Source organism: Neophocaena asiaeorientalis, unplaced genomic scaffold (genome assembly GCF_003031525.2).
Source record: "Neophocaena asiaeorientalis asiaeorientalis breed wild unplaced genomic scaffold, Neophocaena_asiaeorientalis_V1.1 scaffold70, whole genome shotgun sequence".
In the NCBI taxonomy this organism is placed as follows: Eukaryota; Metazoa; Chordata; class Mammalia; order Artiodactyla; family Phocoenidae; genus Neophocaena; species Neophocaena asiaeorientalis.
This window is the reverse complement of record NW_020175410.1, coordinates 13104979-13128266: the sequence shown is the minus strand read 5'-3', so window position 1 is coordinate 13128266 and position 23288 is coordinate 13104979. Positions and strand designations below refer to the sequence as shown.

Here is a 23288-nt window from a genome sequence, read left to right as displayed (position 1 = left end):
ATTTTATTACCAACTAGCTGTGTGAATTTGCCTATTTCCCCTGTTTTCTTTAGGATATCTCTACTAAGATACAGAAAGGTCAACTGATATCTCAAATTAGATGTGAATCATAGCCCACAGAGCTGGAAGGCACCATCTGGTCTAGTCTTACACAGGCAGGAAAACATAGAGCTAATTGTCACATTCTCCAGTCTTCTTCTCCCCAACTGAAAGTCCCTAATAAAACTTTTGATTATTTCCAGACTTTGTTATTTTATTTCCATATTTGTGACCCTGGAGTCATCTTTGACTCCTTTTCCCTTTGCCTCCCACTTCTTATTGTTGAGACTTTTTGATTGGCCACATTCTTTGCCTCATTAAAAACAAATGTTCATCTATTCCTTATAACTGGACTCTGGTTATGCCAAACACAACTTGGTTTTGAAAATATCTCAGAGGCAGGTATCTTATCCCTCTAAATTATTTCAAAATTTCCACAGATATTAATATAGGTAGCTCATCAAAGTGGATGGTAAGTGCTCAATTGATAGTTACAAGAGATGTCCATTTTTTTCACTGTAGCTTGGTGTACCCTTAACCTGCATTGCAGAGATTAATTCATTTGGAAAGCTTTAAAAAAAATCAAATACTTAAAACACATCAATACTACTCATTTTCTTTGCTATTTGCCACTGTTTAAGATCTGTGGACATTTGGGGACTGGAAAACAGCTCTAAAAGCCACAAAGAGGTTATGAATGTTGACAACATTGAATCTTTCTGAAAAATAAGCACCTGCTCTTCTTATTTACAATAATAACAAATGTCTGGTCTTTGTACTGGTCAAACAGGTTTTTTAGATTTTACAAAAGGTAATTATTTGATATTAAGACTGTAGCTGTCTTTGGACCTTGGTAATAAGATCTTAATCAAATATTGGGGGCTTCTGATACTATGACAATATCTTGGTTAAATATTAATGGAGAAAGTTTAGGTAGTAAGAAAGGCTTCACTGCAGTATACACCTACATAGTATAGCCATGTTTTCACTTGCAGTGAGCATGAGGAGCAAGTCTATGAGAACATCCAGATTGCCACAAAGTTATTTTATATACTTAATTATGGTGTGTTTCAAAATTATGTTTCAGTTAACCACTGAGGTGAAAAGCTCATTAAATCATATTAAAAATTTAGTAAAATAGAAAGCAAAGAATGCTAGCTGTTTACATACATGCCTGCCATCCATATGAATTGTGAGCATCTTGTTAGCAGGAATTATTTTTTTTTAATGGCATTTTCAATGCTTACCTGAGTATTTGGCCCATAATAGGTGTTAAATAATGAATGAATGAGTGCCTGATTTATATAACCCTGAACACATACATGCTTTGGGGACCTATAAGGGAAATATGTTATTAACTACTGCCCAAGTGAAGCATAATTCAGGTAAAAATTCTAGAGCTGCATCATCCAATATGGTAGCCACTAGACATATGCAGCTATTTACATTTAAATTAAAGTTAATAGAGATAAAATGAAATAAAAGCTTCAGTTCCTCAGTGGCATAAACCATATTTTAAGTGCTCAAAAGTCAAATGAGGCTAGGGACTACCATACTGGATAGAGCAGACATCAAACATTTCCTTCATTGCAGAAAGTTCCACTGGATATCACTCTTCTAGAGAGTGTGGTATTTTCTTCATACGATAAAAAACAAAATCTCACCATGCCAATATGTAAATTCTAATGTACTGAAATGATTTTGCAAATATGAATACCCTTAACTTCATGGAGTCTTGGGAAGGCCCCACCTACCATATATTTATCAATCTGTAAATTTTTAATAGTCTTATCATTCTCAATGGCTCGTTAAGAGTTTTAAATTAAATTCAAAAGGCTATGGAGAAAAAAAAACCCACCTTAAACAAGTGGGTGTCACAGTTGTGCTTGCTAAATAATCAGATCCAAGATCCTAGCTGCCAGGTCCTGATCTGATAGGTCTGAGGTATCTTAATGAAAATACATTATTAGACCTCCCCAGGTGATTTTGATGCACATGGCCCAAAGGCCAAGTACTGCAAAATTTGGCCTAAGAATTCCAAGGATTATATTCTTGCTTTATATATTAAAGAAACATGTACTGACTCTGTCTATGTAACGGGCCCTATTCTAGGCAGCAGGGCTGTAAAGACAGAGAAAGAGAAGACACCAATGCAGAAGGTATTAATGAGCGGCGCCTTTTGCAAACTTGTTCCTCTACCAATCACAGAAACCCTGACCACCACTTCCTGTCCAAGCCTGTCCCCAGGTTGTCCCCAGGTGGAATCTGGCTTGTCTTCGTCTGCATGCAAAGAAGAGTCTAAGAAAGACTTGACAGTAGCAGTAGTAGCAGTAGAGGACAGAGTAAAAGAAGAAGAAGGTGGAAGCAGAGGAGAAAGCAGAAGGGGAGGAGGAAGAGGAGGAGGAGGGGAGAAAAAGGGAGAAGAAGGAAGAAGGAGAGAAGAGAATGGGCTTGAGAGATAGAAAGAAAGGAAACTCGATGACTGGATGTTAGGCAGGGCAATAAGCAAGAGAAAAAAGTCTGGGATGGGGTTTAGCTTTCTGGCTAAGGTTGGTAGATACTAGGACCATTCATTTAAACAGGGAATACAGAAAGAATGGCAATTTGGGGGAAAAGAAGATGCTTCATTTTTGATATATTGAAACAGTATGCTGCCTCTGGTACTTGAAAGTAGAGACATTTAGAAGGTAACTGGGAATACAGTTTTAGATCTTTAAAGATAAAGATTTGGGATGTACCAGTGTCACATGAAACCACGGGAGTGAATGAAATCATACAGAAGAATGAAATCATACTGTAGAGAGAAAAGAGAAGGCTCAGAAAGTTGGGAATTTGGTGGACATAAATATTTTAGGCAGTGATTCTTAACTACTTGGATTGATGACCTTTCTGAAAATCAGATGACTTCTAGAAAATGCCAAATTTCACAGACTTACAAAATTGTGTAGTTTCCAAGGTGTTGAGACCCCTATTGTGAACTCCCACAGATTTCAGATTTCAGGTTTTAAATGGTGAAAGAAGAAGGGAAGCCTGTGAAGGACAGTGAGAAGGGAGCCAGATAGGAAAACCAGATTTCATGGAGATGTATTCATCTGACCTAAAGCAACAGTAGATATAAAACTTTTAAATGAATAACCTCTTCTCTTATATTCCTGTTTGTAAAATCAGGAAAGCAAGAATATACATTTAGAAGTAATTTATTGAATTCCCTTTTTCTTTATAGCCCCTCAGAGCTAGCAATTGAATTCTCTCTCCATTATTCTTTGGGTTTTCTTTCTTTGACTCTTAGAAACCATGGCTTAGTTAACTCAGGGAAGAGTTTCTTAGAGTATATGAACAATCCCACAATGATATTCTCTTCCACACAGGTATAAAATAGGAGTAGAGGAAGGCTGTCGTGCATTTGTGTTTCATTGGGATCCCTGCCTTTTACATCACACTCACCTACAGAAGTGATGATGATGGTGAAATGAGTTTCATCTCGCCTTCCAGTTACATTGTTGTAAGCACAGCACACATAGTCAGTTGTCTTCTGGGCTATTTTCTCAGATGCAACTTCCAAGCGAGGCCCGTGCTTAATGACATATGTGACATTGTCTGTCCTCCGGATCCAGGAGTAGGTGTTGGGAGGATAAGAATCAGCAGAACAATCAAACAAGATCGCTTCTCCAATATCCACAGTGAACACTTCCCCTACTTTTAGCCCTTTATCAGAATTAACTTGAAGTCCATAAGGTCCATCTACATTAATTGAAAAAAGAAATAAAGGGGTGACATAAATAATTACAACATAGTTTTTGAGTTTGGGAGAGCTTAGCAGCATTTTATTTTCCATGAAAGTCCTCATGTTAAATGTGGGCCAATAGATCTTCATTTAGACTCCCAGTAAATGATAAGGACCTAAAAGTGTTTTATTCTGGTATCCATGGAAATGGAAATAATTTGAGATGTAATTGAACTTATCTGAAATAGTGTAAGCCCTAAAACTTAGGATATAATTTTATAGACACTGTTATCATGATTGTGGTGCTAAGCTTTCGAGTCATGTATAGATAAATCTGCAATCTTGTTAGACAAATTCCATCTTTCTGAAACTGTAGTTGTACTTAAAAGCATTTAAAAAATAGATTATGGCCACTATTTTCTCTTTGACAACCTTTCTTTGAGTATTATCTACTTTTCTTCTAAGGGCTGGGACAGTTCATGCAAATATTTATGTTACACACTTTCACGTGGAACAAAAATTTGTGTAAAAAGATATAGGAGTATTCCATATTTTCATGACATTTTAAGAGTTTAAAGAATTAAAAAAATTCCTCCCACAAGCTAAGCATAGATTCCATTTGGAAAAAATACATCTTCATTATCATCAACAAATATTCATTGATCATCAATAAACTACTTAATCATGGATATCCCCTGGTATTTTTCCTTACACTCCAATATTCCTGTAGCAGCTTGCTATTTCTATGGCACAAGATTGCCTGCAGATAAAGACACATTTCCCACTGATTTCTTCAGAGAACATATAAAAAGAGATTTAAAAAATATTCCCCAGCTAGATAGGTTTCTCTCATTCATATATATCCTGGCTTATATTCTAAAAACTTTAAGGTTTAGGCATTATTGTGCTCATTTTTCAGCTGACGATAACCAATATTTGTTGGATATTCACCATCTGAAGACACTTTAAGTACTTATGCAGACAACCACATTTAATCTTTAAAGCAACTGCATAAGGTAAATGTTATTATTCCCATTATAACGTGAAGGAAGAGATATTTAAAAAATTAATTTTCCCATGGTCACATAGCTATTAAATGGCAGTTCTGGGACTATAAAATATATGTATTTAATTATTCATATTACCTCTCCAAAAAAACTGTTAAGTGGTATAAATTTTCTATATCAAAATAATTTCTGGTTTTCTAACTGTATTATTTGTTCTACAATAAATTACTGTCTAATTATACATTAATTCTGTACTCAGTTAATCAAGTAATCAATCAAAAAATACTTGTTTGAGAGATACTAAGTGTTACATAATATATTTAATATGTGAGAGATAAAAAATGTTTAAGAGAGATAAAAAATGTGTAAGACACAGTTCCTACTCTCAAGGAATTTATAAACTGGATAAGGCTATGGATGGATTGCTCATAAATAACCTAATCTCAAAGGTGCTGATTTAAAAAAAAGTAATGACTGTTCATCTCTCATTGTGTGGAATAATATAATGTAGTGATTAGACAGAAGGATAATGAGGTTAAATCCCGATTTTGTCAATGATTAGTAAAGTGTTCTTCAAAAGTCATTTAAACTTCTGGGGTCTCACTTTCCTCACCTTTACTATAAAAAGATTGATTAGATGACTGGTTGCCAATTGTGCTACCTTTGAAACACCATGATTCATGCCATGCTAAAGTTATTTTGGATACTGGCAAGCCAACCCCAAATTTGCAGATTCCCAGAATGGTTCTCCATTATGTCAGCATATTCTGACCAATCTACCATTGGGGAGACAAATTTCCCAAGATACAACAGAAACTGAAGGTGCAAAACAATAAATTATATTTAGCTAGAGGACATACACTTTACACATATTTACTTCCTAAAGACACAGAGGCATCTGAAGCAACCCTGTAGATTTATACTAATATGTATACATGAGATGATCCTGCTTTCAGAAAGCAAACATAGAAGTATCTTCAAATTCGAAGTAATCAGGAACTGGAGATGGAGCATTAAAGTGAAGAGAAATGAATGCCCCTTTCCTGTGACTGAACTAGAACCCTGTCATACTGTTTTCTCATTTCAGGCTGTGATACGGTCTCAGAGGAAAACCCCTGCTTTAGAACTGCGTGTTGTAAAATAAAACACTCTTATTCTGAATTCCATTGAATAATATTGTGTAATGGGAATGAAAAGTTGTTTTCACTCACTCAACCAAAATCAATATTGAGATGCTACTGTGTGTGCATGATACTGTTCTAGGCATTGTGAGGAGACCTGAGGTGTCGTATACCGGTTCCTGTTGCTATTATCTCAGACCCAGTGCAGCAGCAGGGTTCCCTCAAGTTGTCAGCATTGATAGAACATTAGGGAAGCAAAGGCCACCGACTGGTGGGCACTGGTTATGGTTCCCATAGTAGGAAACCAATGGGAGGAATCAACAGAGGTTTGGAGCAGCAAAAGCCCCGAGTCTGTCACAAAGGTTAAAGTCTGAGAGCAGAGAGGCAGGCTTGAAAAGGAAGAGAAGTGTGGTCATTCAGTATTTTCTGTCTTCCCACTTGTTTTCAGGGTTTATAGAATGCGAGTATAAAAACAAATTGTTTGACAATTTAACACACGTAAAAATGAGAAATACTGCTTTCAAAGTGTGCTGACATTACTCAAAACTTTTTGGGGAACTTCCCATTTGGAAATGCTTTAGGACCTTGCAACATAATGGAATAGTCTCAAAAGTAGTAATTCTTCCATTTTGGAGAGTGGGTTCCATTTGCAGAGAAAGTCCACAGTAATTTAGAGCCAAGGCTGGTGAATAAGGTTGATTATCTAATTTAATGATCACTCTAGTTTAAAATAAAACATGTTTTTAAAGAAAGGAATCTGATTGTCTTAGTTCCTCTTCCCTATACTCATGTTTATTTTGATTTTGCTACTTCCTCATTTATTGGGTTTCATGATTGGCATAATATTTTCTCTCCTGTCTGCTTAATTATATGCTATATGTGGCTCTTCGGAGTCAGCATCAAATACCTCAAACTCCCCCAGCCACCACACAAGCACCTCTTCCAGTTCCTGCAACCTAACACCTTGAAGAATTTAAGTTCCTTGCTTCTGACATGATTTCTTAAAATGTAGCATATTTTATCTGATTTTATAAGAAATACATGTTCACTGCAGAAAATCATAAAATTCCAGAGAAGGATGAAGATGAAAACTCACTTGTTTTCATCTCAGAGAATGAATATCCTTATTTCAGTATATGATCTTTAAGCCTTTTTTCTCTCCCTCTCCCTCCCTCTCTCTCTCTCGCTCTCTCTCTCTCTCTCTCTCTCTCTCTCTCTCTCTCTCTCTCTCTCACACACACACACACACACAGAGATTGATCTATCATCTATCTATTTATTATCTATCTATCATCTATCGTCTGTCTATCACACTCTACCTACAGCTTACAATCTATTTTCTTCTTCCTATACTATGATGTTATTTCCTTCTCATTAGCACATCAGGCTGACCATCCTTTACTTTGAAGTGCAGCCTAGTATATTATTCATGGGAATGAGCAATCCAATTGAAGACATTTGGAGTGATTCAACCAGTGTGGCCTCTGACATTGAAGATGAAAGCAAAAGGATAATTCTATTTTGACTGTGGTTCAGTTTCTTGCCCTTGGCAGAGAACTCCCAATAGAAGTGAACCCTTTGCCTCAGGAATGGCTGTTTACTGAGTGACTTGTAAAATACATATCATCTGTTCTCTTTAACAATTTATGGCTGGGCAGGAACAGTACCTAAATTTCCATCATGATGCTGCTTGCCACCCTGCTTGGGAGCAGATGGTAAGTATTTACTGTGAATGACCTTTTTTTCTTTAATTTTTATCACTTAGAGCACTTCCCTGCAGCAGTGCCATATGTTGCACACAAAATGCATCAGTTACTGGGTTATTATTTACAACAGAGCTGGAAGGCATACACATTTCATGAACTGCAAGTAGCTACTAGCCTGAATTACTGGCTTGACATTGTATTCCACCAAGGCCAATACCAGGTTATGACATCATAACCTCATAAATATCTAGTCACTCTTGATTTTGTTATACTTTTTCTGCCAAAATAAAAAATAATTCCTGCTTTCATGAAGGAAATTGTCATAGAAACAGCACCTTAAGAAAATAGAAGAGGTGATTCATGCTGAAATTCTCAATGATGATGTGGTCCTCTACAGGGGAATATTGGAATATAACATTTACTACATTACTGAGGAACTTTGCTAAAGGTCAGAAAAAACAAAAACAAAGCAAAACATAACAACGAAGGGCCAGAGCACTATAACTAAGAAGCTGTTATAATGGGAATTTAGCCTTCCTACAGCTTCATCAAGTAACACTGAAATCTGAAAGGGATATGAAGAAAGATAATCTGGTCCATTTTAGCCAAATTCAAGAAACCCCTATTGAATTCTTAATCTGTGTCAAGTATTGCCTTAGGGATACAAAGATGAATAACACGGAGCTCCTATTTTGGCCTGAGGTGCTTATGAGTGGAAGAGACTCAAGGAAACATAACACAGTGAGTTCCAGGGGAGAGATGTGCGTGGGGTGCTGCAGGAGCACAGCAAACCTCTTAGTGACACTGAAGACCTGAGACCAGGTTGGGGGCAGGTGAGCCTTTCTGGAGAAGATGATATTGTGAAGGAAAAGGAGGGTATAACCAGGTGAAGAAAGGGAAGTGGGAACATCAACTAAGGCACATATTCTCAGTTTGCATGGAATAATAAAGATTGAAAGCATGTTGATGCTGTATCAATAGGGTAAATGACAGTTCTTCAGATTACATATTTTATTTAATTCTTGTAACCCCAAACCCAAACCAAAACCAACGAAACGAAAACAAACAACAAAATGGCTAAAACTGTGACAGTAAAAAAAAATAATGAATCTGGGTTGTGTTTCTGTATGTTACATGGGTAAAAACTGCTTAGCACAAACAAGACCATGATGTTTGATTTCTGAATCAAATCAAACCATAAGTGAATGAGTGAATAAATGAATTACTGAATAAGATCAATAAGATGAGATGTTGACCAAGTGAAGGTTCTTGCATTTGAATGCAAAAATAATCAAGAAAATAAATTATTAACATTCTATTCACAATTACCACAGAGTAAGAGTAAAAAATCTTAAATCATCTAGATAATTCATCTTTACAATGTGGAAATGGAACTCACATTGTAAAATTTTCCAAGTGTTCTTCTTTCTACTACCTGTCATTAGTCTTTACTCATGACAGGTGTTTCTCTGTGAGATTTCCATAGACTATGCCTAAAAGAGTGCAAAGAAGAAAGTTCAGTCTGTAAATAGAAGATATGTCCTGTAAAATCTGAACTGATTCAGATGGGGATATTCTAATTCTTTCAAATAACACAGGAAAGGAAAGAGGATTTAGGAGTTTAAAGCATAATATTTAACATTTACAGGTGTGATTATGGTTTTCCCCCCATTTTAATACTTTACACACTGTGTATCACCATATTCTGTGATAATTATAAGATGGCATGAACTTGCACATGTTGAAAGAAAGATCTTATTTTCACTTTGCCAGATAAAACTAAACTATATAGCAAAGCAAAAGTGTATTTCAAGATGCAAATGATACTTTCATGTACCTGTAATTGCTTATGCAATTTCCCCCAGGAATTTTTCATTTACATCTATGGCTAAAGTTTAAAGATAGGTAAATAGATGGTGAGATAAATAGATAATAAGAAGAATTCATGTAAAGAAAATATTTTCATGTAGAAAAATAAAATGTGGTAAATAATGGTAACGTCTGGGGAAGAAAGTTCTTTTCAAAGTATTCTTTCAGTTTTCTCTTTGCAGGTATCTTCTAAATTACCCAGGCTTTCCACAACTTCTTGCTGTCATGTTGCCAATTATGTAAGCATAGTTTGGGCTCCAAGGGAAAAAAATATAAGAAAAAAAAAAGAGGAAAAGCAAAAGAGCGAACATTATTGAGTTTTTCCTATGTGCCACTTGCTGCCTTCTTTACACATAAAATCTCACTTAATCCTCCCCATCCCTCTAGAGATAGGTATTAGCCTTACACTGAGACAGTGTAGATAAGGAGTGAGGAAACTGACGTACAGGGTGACGATGGCAGTCTGAATGGACAGCTTAGGCTCATAACACCGTGCTATCCACTACACTCTCCAAAGGACACGATATTTACTAGAGTCCATGGTTGAAACAAAATAAAATCAGGTTTTCTTCAGTGGACAAAGAATGCTCCAACACAATCTTACTTCTGCTCTTACCACATTGAATGATGGTTCCTCTAAATTAATATTCAGTAGATGGTATCTGGCTGGTTTAATATCATGTTTTGCATTTTGTATGTTTTCTATGTGAATGTAAACCATTTAGATCAAATAATAAAGAACAATGTAAGGATGTGTCTATATAGCCCTAGATTTGATTCCATTTGTCTGCTCACATTTTCTTTCACTGTGTTCAAGTACCTTGAATGCTTAGGTCTGTGCTACCTGGAGTTGAATGGAAGTTTTAATTCATGTCAGAATAATCTTATTCAGTCAAGAATATGCCTACATGTATAACAGATGGTGCCAAATCTAAATTTTTCACTCCAATTCAATGCTAGTCGTGCAGAGAGTCACAGTTTACACTTCGTAAATTTCTCTGCCTCGTGCTTTAAGGCAGACAGAATATTTTCACAATATAACTAATGATTGTAATAAATCTTATATAAGTTGCTTCTAGTGAGTGTTTTGGTATATTTTGGTGAAAAACTGTAATTTCCTTCTTCTCTGGCAATCTTTAATATAATTTCCTCTGTTTCTGTTTCTCTGTTCATCTTTGAGACATTGAATTCTGAACTAGGTTGGACTAGCAGTTAATCCTCTTTGAGTTCCCCTACACCAAAGGTGAATTACACAATCAATGTATGAAGTTTTTTCTATTTCTGTGTGAACAATATTTTTCAGAAAAAAATGCTTTCATATTGCTCTTAGACATGTTTAATCGCTGTATGGAGTTCAAAATTGGTGACGTTTTTCTCTATATTATAGGTTAATAAAATATATCCTACCTTCCTTTTTCCCTTTCCTATAAACACTCTTTCTATAATTGCATGACATTTGTGATCCATTTTGAAAAATGTGATCTCTTGATAAACATTTCTTGATTTAGTCTAGAATATGTGTGTATTTATTTATAAAACATTCTGTAGTCTTTTAAAAAATTTGAACCTTTGCTTTAAAAATAATTTTCCTCATTGTTTACCAAGTAATGCCTGGCATTCAAAGTTCCCCCTAATCTGACTCAAATATACAGGTATCCTCTGATTTCAAAAACTTTGCATTACACCACTTGGCTTTTATGAAAGACCTACATTAGTACCTGTTTTAGCTGACTGAAAGAAATCTGAAGAGGATTTTTGCTTTCACAAAAAAGATGAAAAGCAAAAAATAGCGTTCAGTGTTTGTTTTGCAGGAGCCGTTTTAGAGGCAGTGGGCACCCCAGCGGCGAAAGTGGCGCCACCAAGCCCCTTCCCAGGGAACTACACTCAGTATCTCCGTATGAAGGCTCCATAGCTTTGAACTGCGTCTGTGAGCAACTGTGCTTTATTTTGATTTATTTTGTGCATCCATTAGCAAGACATGTCATAAGGCAACTGCTTATTCACTTTATACCATTTCGGTTTACACAAGGTTTCATAGGAACGCTCTACTTTCTGATGGAAGGGAGTGGGGAACCTCTATCTATTCCTCATTGTATCCTACACTCTAGCTAAACTGGACCATTTGCCAAATACTTTGACCTCTGCTTAGTGTCTGTGTCTGCTGTCCCTATTGTGTGAAATGTTTTTTACAGACATTGCCCCTTGCCCCATTCATACCCATTGTTCAAGGTCCATCTCAAATGTTACTTTCTATAATAAGCCTTCTCTCCAGCTAGAAGTAATGTTTTCATCTCTGAATTCCCATAGACTCATAATATTATAGTAATAATAATGGCCAACAGTTATATAGTATTTACTATGGGCCAATCACTGTTCTAAGCAATTTACGTAAAGTAACAGATTTAATCCAAACAATAACTCTGTGAAGTAGGTACTATCATTATCACCACTATATGGTTGAAGAAACTGAGGCACAAGAGAGGTAAGGCAGTAGAAGCAGGATTTCTGGCTCCCGAGTTCTGAAGCTATACTCCTTTGTATACATTCCTATGGTACCTAAGACATTCTCATACATTTCACTGTCACATTTTCTCACTTCTGCTAAAATATAGGATAGCTTCCAGTTTTAAGATTCAATGGCTCTATTTTTATCTTAATTTTGCTTAATTAAACAAATGTTATTGTATAACTGTGTCATACCACTGTACTCCACTTCCCAGAAGTTGCTTTTCCTGCCACAATTCTGTGGCTCGGTTTTATTGTTAAGCTTTATCTAGTTGAAAAAACCTACATATGCTTTTTTCCAAAGAGTTAATAACACACTTCCTCAAGAAGACTATCAATTTTCTATTGAAGAAAATAGAATACAGATGTATCAATAATACAAACAGTTTCCATTTACTGAATGCTTGCTTGGTGTCATCTACTGACCATTCTTCAGAGAGGATTGATTTCATTTAACGTGGTGAGGTAGTTTTAACCATCTCCATTTTACAGATGAGGCTCAGAAAAGTCAAGGGATTTCTTAAAGTCACATAGGTAGTGACAGAACCCATTTCCCACGTAGGTCTACCTCCTAAGCACCTAAACACTAGGTTTTAGGGCCTTTCTGAGCATTATGCAGATATATTTGATGAGTGAGTAGATACATTTACAAGGCTTAATTTTACCCTTGTGATTCAACCAGCTGAAACCTCCACCCTCATGCCACATAGTGAGAAGTTTTCCTTTGCCATGCCTTATTTATTTTGTTATATTGCTGTTGTGGCCATGCACTAAGCTATAATGGTAACTGATCAGATGATTTCCCAATGTGATAAGCCATTGGTTCAACTAGGGGAGATTTTGCACACACCAGTCCCTCTCCCCCACACTCAGGGGACATATGGCAACGTCCAGAGACATTTTTAGTTGTCACAACTTGAGGGGAGGGTGCTACTGGTATGTAGTGGGTAGGGGCCATGGATGCTATTAAACATCCTATAATGCATAGGACAACCCCCCACAACAAAGAGTTGTCCAGCCAAAATGTCATTAGTGTGGAGGTTGAGAAACCTTGTGAGAAGCTGAAATTAGAATGCAATGTTAAACATATTGGAGGTGGTGCTATGGAGCAGAGGGGATGGGGAAAAATAATACAATTAAGAGAGAGAAATCTTGCTTGGGTTGGTGATGATAATATGACATGAACTGAAAAGTTTGGTGAACTTAACTTGTACATGAGATTAAACAAAAATAACGATAGCAACTACATCAACAGAAAAAAGAACCAGAGAGAATTGAAAGCCAAAATAATTACGGATTCCCTGGGAAGCTGAATAGCTTACTGCAGAATAATTATGCTTTCTCTGTGATCCTCTCTGCACCCTGCCTCTAGAAGTGGAGCTGAGAAAATGGGCAGAGAGAACAGCCACGCCTTGGGCCGCATTTCCCATGCATAACCCGGGAACATTCTTTCTCCCTGTAGTCAGCTCCAGAGCACATCCCTCTCCCATTTTATGAACAGCTCTTCCTCCACGGGGGTGAATAAATCAGTGTCTTCTGCATGGTTCTGGGTTTGAAATTGAGGTTCCTACTTTCCACTAGAATTAAGGTCACACATGCACTGAGTCAGAGAATGTATCCTAAAAGGCCCCTGGCCAATATCTCAACTTGATTTTCAAGAAACAGGGTTGTACAAGTAACTATATTTCATGACAAGACAGTGCCTAGGAAGTATAATTGTACCTAGTACTACATTACAATGATGGTGAAAACCAAATGACATCTGGTGTCAACATCTGGTGATGTTCTCTGTGACTCATCTCGTGAAAACTTCCCAGAAGAAAACTCATGTGTATGTATATATTTTAAAAAACTTACAATATATGGTAGGCATAATGATGTCACTTTCCATCTCACTGATAGGGTTCTTCACCAGACAACTGTAATTCCCAATGTCTTCTTTGGTCACTGGAACAATATGAAGGCTGCTGTTTTGGAGAGAAAAGGAGTTGGTGGAGCTGGTGTGGACAGGCCTCCCATTTTTTAGCCACTGGTAAACCAGCCGGGTGCCCCCTTCCACGAGGCATGTCAGGGTCATGTTCCCCACATACTCCACAGCCCCAGAGGAAGGCTGAGTCTGCACCACTGGTTTCGTGACAGGATCTGCAACATCAGAACAGATAGAAATGATTTTTGCCACCACAGAATTATAATAAAAGTCTATGAGGTCTTTCAAATATTAAATCCTAGGAAAATGATTCCAATGTTTTGCACTTTATAAATGTAGACAGTTCAGGAAGTAATTAAAGAAGAAAATAAAAAAGTCATGGCAAACACAAAATGATAAAATATCATTTATAGCAGAAATAACTGAGTCTAGAAGTTACTCTTCAAGGATTTTCCAATGGAAACCTTTACTTTATAGATAATGCAGTTAGTGGTAGAGAATGTCGGCTTCCTTATTTCCTGTTCATTGTGCTTTCCCCCGACACCATAAGGGTGTACTCTCACAAGCAAAGTTTACGTAGTTACTCCCCTCTCTTGATTTGTCCTAATATCCCAAGAGCAGCTGGTAGGGATACATGTGGTGAGTGCAAATTCCTACCCACCATCTGCAAAACACAAAGCTCAGATATATTATACTTTGGGGGGATTGAGAGAAAGTTTTAAAGAAGCACATTTGCACCATTTACTTTTCCTTCTATGTAAGTGAACTAATTACATGTTTTAATTACTGTGCATTTAATTACTGTGCAGCGTTATGTTAGTCACTGAACCATGTTAGTCACTTTAACGAACGAAAGCCTATAATAATCTCCTTCTATGCATGATTACTGGACACACAGAGAATGAGATGATATATAAGTAACAGAAAATTGGCTCCAATGTTTAGCTTTCAATTTCCTATCAAATTTTTGGTTGAGATAAACCCACGCACATATGGTCACCTTATCTTTGATAAAGGAGGTAAGAATATACAACGGAGAAAAGACAGCCTCTTCAATAAGTGGTGCTGGGAAAACTAGACAGCTACATGTAAAAGAATGAAATTAGAACACTCCCTAACACCATACACAAAAGTAAACTCAAAATGGATTAAAGATCTAAATGTAAGGCCAGACACTATAAAACTCTTAGAGGAAAACATAGGCAGAATACTCCATGACATCAATCCAGCAAGATCCTTTTTGACCCACTTCCTAGAGAAAGGGAAATAAAAACAAAAATAAACAAATGGGACCTAATGAAACTTAAAAGCTTTTGCAAAGCAAAGGAAACCATAAACAAGAAGAAAAGACAACCCTCAGAATGGGAGAAAATATTTGCAAATGAAGCAACTGACAAAGGAGTAATCTCCAAAATATACAAGCAGCTCATGCAGCTCAATATCGAAAAAACAAACAACCCAATCCAAAAATGGGCAGAAGACCTAAATAGACATTTCTCCAAAGAAGATATACAGATTGCCAACAAACACATGAAAGGATGCTCGACGTCACTAATCATTACAGAAATGCAAGTCAAAACTACAATGAGGTATCACCTAACACGGGTCAGAATGGCCATCATTAAAAAATCTACAAACAATAAATGCTGGAGAGGGTATGGAGAAAAAGGAACCCTCTTGCACTATTTGTGGGAATGTAAATTGATACAGCCACTATGGAGAACAGCATGGAGGTTCCTCAAAAAACTAAAAATATAACTACTGTATGACCCAGCAATCCCACTACTGGGCATATACCCTGAGAAAACCATAATTCAAAAAGAGTCAGGTACCATAATGTTCATTGCAGCTCTATTTACAATACCAGGACATGGAAGCAACCCAAGTATCCATTGACAGATGAATGTATAAAGAAGATGTGGCACATATATACAATGGAATATTACTCGGCCATAAAACGAAACGAAACTGAGTTATTTGTAGCTGTGGGATAGGGAGGGTGGGAGGGAGACGCAAGAGGGAGGAGATATGGGGATGTATGTATATGTTAGCTGATTCACTTTGTTATAAAGCAGAAACTAACACACCATTGTAAAGCAATTATACTCCAATAAAGATGTTAAAAAAAAACAACAGCTTTTAATTGGGGTTGATGCATCTTCTCAGGTAAATTTGTCTTGACTCAGGTTCACATTTTTTTTACACTGGAAAATGTGCATTAGAGCACAGACAGATCCAATCCTTCTGCCCAGAGAAGACAGGAAAAAATGAAAGATAAGGAGAAAAGAGGTTGAAAGGTAACTTGCAGGGGTGCTGAGTAGTTCTGAAGGCTCCAGTCTTTCTCAAGATGGGTGCAATCAAGTGGTCTGCTCAATTTAACCCTTTATATTCCCTGGCAAGAACAAAGGGTTTGGAATAGCTTTTGTTACATTACTATGATTTAAAAAGAAAAATGAATTGGTACATTTTATTATGTAGAAAAAGCTTATGTTTCAAATGTGCCCATGCATGGAAATACATGTGGTATGGAATAAGTCAAATAGATGATGTTGAAGGTCTCATATGGGAGAGCCAATCATTAGAATAGACGTTGGTACTGTGATCATACACTTGCATTTAACAGTGTATCTCAGATATGGAAGTTTCCTAAGAAGATTTTTTACACAGGCCCTAAACCCCTATCAAGACCTTTTCGTTGCAGGGGGAAGGCACAATATAGGAGTAGGTTAATAAGAAGTACAAACTACTATGTATAAAATAAATAAGTTACAAGGGTATATTGTACAGCACAGGGAACAGATTCAATATTTTATAACTGTAAATGGAGTATAATCTATAAAATTTTTGAATCACTGTATTGTATACCTATAACTAATATAATATTGTAAATCAACTATACCTCAATAAAAATTTTTTTAGAAAGAACTTTTGGCTGCATGTCCATAAACAGATCCAATTGTACTACATATTAACAAGTAATGGATGCTCTATTAAAAGTTTGGAGGGAGAGACGAGATACTACCCAGGAGAATTTCATGAAAATATGAAAATGTCCTCCTTTTCTCTCCCCAAAGTTGTTCTCTAGGCATCTGCTACCACATCCTGTGTCTTTGTTCCCCTGCAAGCTCTCCAGTTTCCACTCATTTACTGTGCATATATTTACTGAGTGTCTACAAATGGCCTGCATCGGGGTTTAGGCAGTGAGGAAAAAGCAGCAAACAATACAAAGCCTGCTCCCATGGACCTTGTATTCTAGGCAAGGAAGAGAAACAATAAAAAAAATAAAAATATACAATACGTCCAGTGTTATGAAGAGAATAAAGCAGAACTCAAGATAAAGAGTAACTCTCTCTCTCTCTCTGTATACTTTACATAAGGTGGTCAGGAAAGCCTTTACAGATAAAGTGACACTGTGGCTGAGACCGAAAGGAAATAGGGGATAGTGCCATTACCTAGGAGAAGAGCAACCTAGGTAGAGTGAACAGTCAAGTACAAAGGCCCTGAGGTGTGAGTGTGTTTGGCCTGTTCTAGGAAGAGCGAGGAGGCCAGTGTGGTCAGAACAGAGTGAGTGAGTGAGGGGAAGAGAGGTGGGAAGGGGTCAGGGAGGTACTGGGTATGTTGGCAGGGGTCACACTGGGCCTTGTGGGACATCGCTAGCACTTTGGCTTTGATTGTGAGTGAGACAGGAAGCTATGGGAGGATTCTGAGCTGCAGAAGGCAGGGGTAGAAATGGGGATAGTGGACCAGGCTGTTAGGACAGTTCAGGCCAGAGCTGATGGTGGGGTCGAGCAGGTCGGTAGTGGGCGTGGTGAGAAGTGACTCACTTCTGTCCATATCTTGAAGGTAAAGATGCCAGGATTAACTTGTGGACTGGATGTGGGGTGTGAGAGAAAGAGGGAGTCAAGGGTGATGGCAAGGTTTTGTCCTAAGCAACTGATGGAATGAAGTTGCTATTTCCTAAAACAGAGGAATATTGTTAAATAGACAGGTTTAGGGGGGAAAAATCAGAAGTTGGGCTTTCGGTGTAGTATATTTAAGATATGCTGCTTACATACCTCACTAAGGAAAATAAATGTCTGAAAGTTGGCTGAACCCCACTCTCCCTCAGAGGACATACCTAGCAAATTCTATTGTTGCTTAAGTATGGTCACTGAGCAAGTTTCATCCTCCCCAGTGTACCAAAATAAAAAAAAATTCTTTATGTGACAAAAAATGGGGTGCTTCCCAGGGTACATTCTGTTAATGAGAAATAAAATTTTCTCTGCCTCATTATATCAGCAACTTTATACTTGATAGTTTCCAGGCAAACAAATAATATGTTTTCCTTACTGCTTGATTACCTTTAGCTGGGCACTGCGCATATACTTTACATGCATGTCTTATTTAATCCTCAGAAAGCCTCATGAGGTGGATAATGTCATTCATGCCATGAGACACTGAGGCTCTGAGGGTTAATTTGCCCAAAGTTGCAAAGCCAGGACCTAAAGCCCAGGTAGTCTAATCTCCTGAGCCATTGCTAACTGCTGTGCTACTCAGCTGCCCATGTCACTTATAGCGGACTTACCATCAACGGTAACTTGAATCTTCTGACTAGCTGACACAGTTCCATTTCCCTGAATGTTGACCTTCACGATGTAATTGCCTTCATCAGCGAACTGCAATGGGTTGATGAGCAGGGAGGCATTGGGTGGCATCATGGTGAATTTGTGTTGGTATTCCAAGTCGGGAACCACAGACTTGTTCACAGAGCCCAGTAAGTATTTGGGCATCATGTGGGGTCTCTCAAACAGCCATATGATCTGGATGTCTGAAGCCAGAGTGTGGAATCCATAGTGTACGGGGAGGTAGAGAGCCTGACCCCTGATGCCATGGACTGTGTGTGATGGCACCGCCACCTTCAGCCCGGAACAAGCACCTGCTATGAAGGAAAGGAAAGTTGTAAAGACCCTGAACCACATTTCACAATCTAAAGGGGAAATACAGAGAGAACCTGATCGGGCGATAATCCTTTTCAAAGAAGAGAGGCTTCTAGGTACTGACTCTTCTAGTACCAGTTACCTGTAGAGGTAAATATTTGTCTCTGAAACCTGCATTTTAAAAACTCCCCACAAAGACTGTTGATTGCATGACCTCTTTAAAGGCAAGATGAAAAGGAAAAGCAGAAGTTATTATCTCTAACTGTTAAAGAATAATGGGAAAAGGAGAACTGGGAAAGATTATTAGTTCTAAAGTCCAATGAAACCTTTTAAAAAATTTGAAATTGTGACTGATTAATGTCTGAGTCATATCATATCCTAATCAAACTATGTGGTTGAGGGGCTACTTCCTCCTGAGAATCTTCCTCCACAGTCTTCTGAAATGGCTTAACAGTCCATAATTAGAAGTTTTTCCTTTTAGCTGAAGCCTTGCCAAATGCAAATATCCTAAGGAGAACGGCATTAAACTATGACCAGTTGTGATTGGTTATTCCTGCTCAGAAGCAGGGATCTGGTTGGTGTGTTTGAGCCACAGCAAGAGGCAGGAGCAGGTGGAGAAAAGTGGAGTGTAGTGAGACAGGAGGCCAGCAAGGTGGCTGGGCCAGACCAGGGAGTGCCTTAGGGTCATGGCAAACACTCTGGCAATTTTACTTTGAGTGAGATGGAAACACAGCTGGATTTCTGTGAGCAAGAGGGATAGAGGTCTTTCTTCTTATTTTTTTAGGTGTGCTCTAGCTGCCGTGAGAACTGACTGAAATAGGGGAAAGAGCAGGAGCAAGGTGACCACTTAGGAGATGACTGCAGTAAAGTAGGCAAGAGATGACTGTGCTGTAGATAAGGGTGCTAATAAAAGATATTGTGAGAAAAGCCCGGTGGTGCTAACAGGATTTGATGACACATTGCGGGTGGGATACAAGAAACAAAGATGAGCCAAGAATGATTCTAAGGTTGTTGACCTGATCAACTGGAAGAATGGAGTCGTCATTTATTAATGGGCAACTAATCAATTAATCATGGGGAATACTGTGGGAGACATTTTTGTGGAAAGATTGGGAGTCAGCTTTGGACATGTTCATTTTAGATGCCCATTAGAAATCTAAGAGGCAAGGTTTCTTCGTAGTTTCTGGCACCTGGAGATTTCCCCTTCTTTACCTTGAGCTATATATTGTTTTATTTTATCTAGCATATATATATATTTACAATTGAGAAGAGAGTCCTCCTTAGCTCAGGTTACCATGTAGCTACCATTTTCTACCATTTTGATTAGAATACTAATCAAATGCTCTTTGCTTCAAAATCCTCATTTTAAAGGGGAGCAATACGGTACCTACATCGTATGAACAGTGGAGGAGAAAATGAGAGGAATTTAAATGTGAAGTCTTTTGAACAGTGATGGAAAAAAGAAAGAACGGAAAGGAAATTGGAGACAGTTGGCATAGACAACACTTCTGGGGAGTTTTGCTGAGAAAAGGAGAAGAAAAAGTATTTTTTAAAATTTCTTTTTTTTTTCTTTGGATAGACGCTGAACAGCATGTTTGGAGCTATTGGAATGATCACTAGAAAGAGAAGTCTTGATGAAGCAGAAAACAGATGGGTGAGGGTGGAAAAGAATCCTAGGTGAGGAGGGATGAAAATTTGGGCACAAATAGAGATATCTCACAATTTCAATTTTGTCATATACAAAATGTTTATCTTCTTTGATTGCTTCTCCCTTTTCATCTCTACTAGGAAGGGGATCTTTAAGATTTATCTGAATCATGTTGTGAAAGGTCATCAATATTAGGAAGGGAATGGTAGAAAGGTCTGTTTGTACAACGATTTATTTGGAGAAACTGAAATATGTAGGTCTGCTCCTATGAGGAATAAATTCTACCAACAGTAAATTCTTCTCTTTCTTTCCCAGGGTGGAGGTTAGAGCAAAGATTTCCATGGTTTTCATTTTTGGGTAGCTGTTGGTAAACAGTGAGACCCTGGGGCCAGCAGGGAACTCAGAGCAAGGAACTGAAGAGGAAAAAGGACAAAGAGGAAGATCAGAGGAGGTTAAAGGGAGAAGGGGTGCCTAGATGCTCAACTGAAACTGACCATACAGACTAAAAATTAGGTGACTCTATGGGAAAAATAAATATGTGTCTTACAGTCTCCTTGGGCTCTGTGTGTATTTGTGATTGACATGTAATTTTTTTTTTCTGATAATGGGCTATACCTGTACATTCATTGTAGTGATTTGGTCCATAACAAAGGAGTTACAAAGGTATGAGGATTTGCTTCTGTTTTCTTTTCTGGCAAGTGCAAGAATGTTAAATTTGTAGTTCTTCTTAATTTGAATCATTAGAAAAAGAAGGAGCTTGTTGCTGGGAATTATAAAGAGGAGATAAAGTGTACTGCAGAAAAGGCAAGGAAATCATAAGAGAGCTAAAAGGAGATGAGAGAGTAAATCTAGGACTTAAAACTAGTGATGTCTGAGATGTGAAGCAGAGACTGAGAGAAGGGAGTGAAGCTCTTGAAGTCATAGATATAGAAAGACATTGGGCATTGGATGGCGGACCTGTACAGGAAAAGATTCCTCTTAGTACATGTGTTATCTGCATGAAACAACAGGCATTTTCATGCCTTTCATTGTAATTGGTGATAGGAAGTGCCTAACAAGTTCCTGGTAAGCAGAACTAGTTTTTTAGCACCCATTATTACTAACTTAAGATATGTAAAATGCACTTTTCACTGTATTTATTGTGTTGCTATTTCCTTTTTTACTTCAGTGAATACAAAAATATTCCTGAGGGTTTCACGGTTCATTCTTGATCTTGGACTCCCTTGTCCATACAGTCTTAAATTAATCACTTGCAAATTGCCTGGAAATAGGGATTTCAGTAACCTATTTTCTAAACTTGCAGAGAGATTTCTGAATTTCCTACTTTGATAAAGTTAAAAGTACACTGAAATATGAGGTCTTAGTACAGAACACATACCTGGGATAAAATGGTGATTAGTTAACTGACCTTAGATAAGTCATTTTAATTCTCTGGATGGCAGTTTTCTTATGTGTGAAAAAAGGGTAATATTAGATGAGGTCCAAGGCCTCTCTCTACTCTTTATGTTTATGTTCTTGACATCCTAAGGTGCTTTTCTCAGGGTAGCAGCTACCCTACAGTTTAAAGGGGAAGGACTCATATTTTAGTGAGAGAGGGCCCAAAGAATTTTGAAGTATTGAATCTCAGATTTAATATCCACTTATTAAGTTGGATATCTTTTAATAAAGTGGCAGTTCTGTGTTTTTTGCCAAGGTATCAAGGGGGATGGTGGGAATCTACATCATTGCCTTGAGAATGCACTGGAAAAAACAGCATAGCTCCTGATATAAAACTCGGTAGTTGCCTCTGACAGTAGCAATTTGGTCATTGACTTATTGGTCCACTTAATACATTTCACAGCTCAACCTAGAAACCACTGCTAGACTGAGCTGTAGATAGATGGCCTGAGTGCAATTCTGGCCAATCTATTCTCAGACTTTGGGGAAATCATTGCAGAAGTCCTTGTTTACTTTTTTTTTTTCTGAAAAGGGGAAGAACGCTTTTTCTCTACTTTTTGTGTGGTTGAGTTGAAAAAGATTAACTGAGTTTGTAATATTCTGAAAATGATTGGGAGGCATTTTCTTACCATGGAGTGCAAGCATGACTAGAATAGAAATGTAGGTGACTTTTGGATCTTGACTCAGAAAGCTGAATCTTAAGTAAGAAAGCTTGATTGGAGAGTCTATGACTGAAGTTATGGGAAGAAATTTTATTTAATAAAATATTAAATATGATACAAATATTGCAGCCCAGGGAAAAACGAAACTACTTTAGCAGAAAATAACATTTTATATGGCACTTACAATAATCATTAAGGGGAGTGAACTAGTTCTTTAGTCTATTTTAGAAACTGCATCATGTAATAATACCTTAAATAATATATTACCATCAATAGTATCTCTGAATATATTCAATGCTTATCATACCAAATGATATATCATGTTATTTAATTATTTTTCGAATATGTGTGCTTTTTCAAATATATGTATGACAGGAGAAGACAGCACAGCTGTTACAATAGCTGTTTGCTTAGATTGCCTACAACATTTTTATCAGATAAGTTATAGGTAGCAAGTTATAAGAGTATCAGTGAGGAATGAAATTTTCTTTATACAGTTTCTAATCTCAGCCACTAAAATCTTTTTATTTTGCAGGAAAGACATGAATCTATTGATATGATGCAATCCTTACTTGTAGTGAACTTTGCAGAATAAACAGATAATAGGGTGCTTTTGCTACATTTTAGGATCACATACTCTTTTGCCATTGCTGTATTTCCCCTGACAGGTGTGGAATCCATGCTGGCAAAACAGTAGTTTACGGACTTAAAAAAATTAGCTTCATTT

General features: G+C 37.4%; 1 protein-coding gene across 15 annotated transcripts in view; it reads right to left on the bottom strand.

Annotated features, from left to right (window-relative positions):
• The window catches only part of HEPACAM2 (HEPACAM family member 2), a 63513-nt gene that overhangs the window by 31357 nt on the left and 8868 nt on the right, over window positions 1-23288 (bottom strand). For 8 of the 15 annotated variants that reach the window (XR_003006183.1, XR_003006184.1, XR_003006185.1 and 5 more), the window contains exons 2-4: window positions 18463-18816; window positions 13829-14113; window positions 3484-3780 (exon numbers count right to left, since the gene is read on the bottom strand). Coding sequence is in view for 12 of the 15 variants with exons in the window: in XM_024767131.1 (XP_024622899.1) it covers window positions 3484-3780; window positions 13829-14113; window positions 18463-18816 (936 nt within the window). In the remaining 3 variants the exon portion in view is untranslated. Of the gene's footprint in view, window positions 1-3483; window positions 3781-13828; window positions 14114-18462; window positions 18857-23288 lie in introns of those variants that run through there. The other 7 variants (XM_024767142.1, XM_024767143.1, XM_024767136.1 and 4 more) reach the window with 2 other exon arrangements.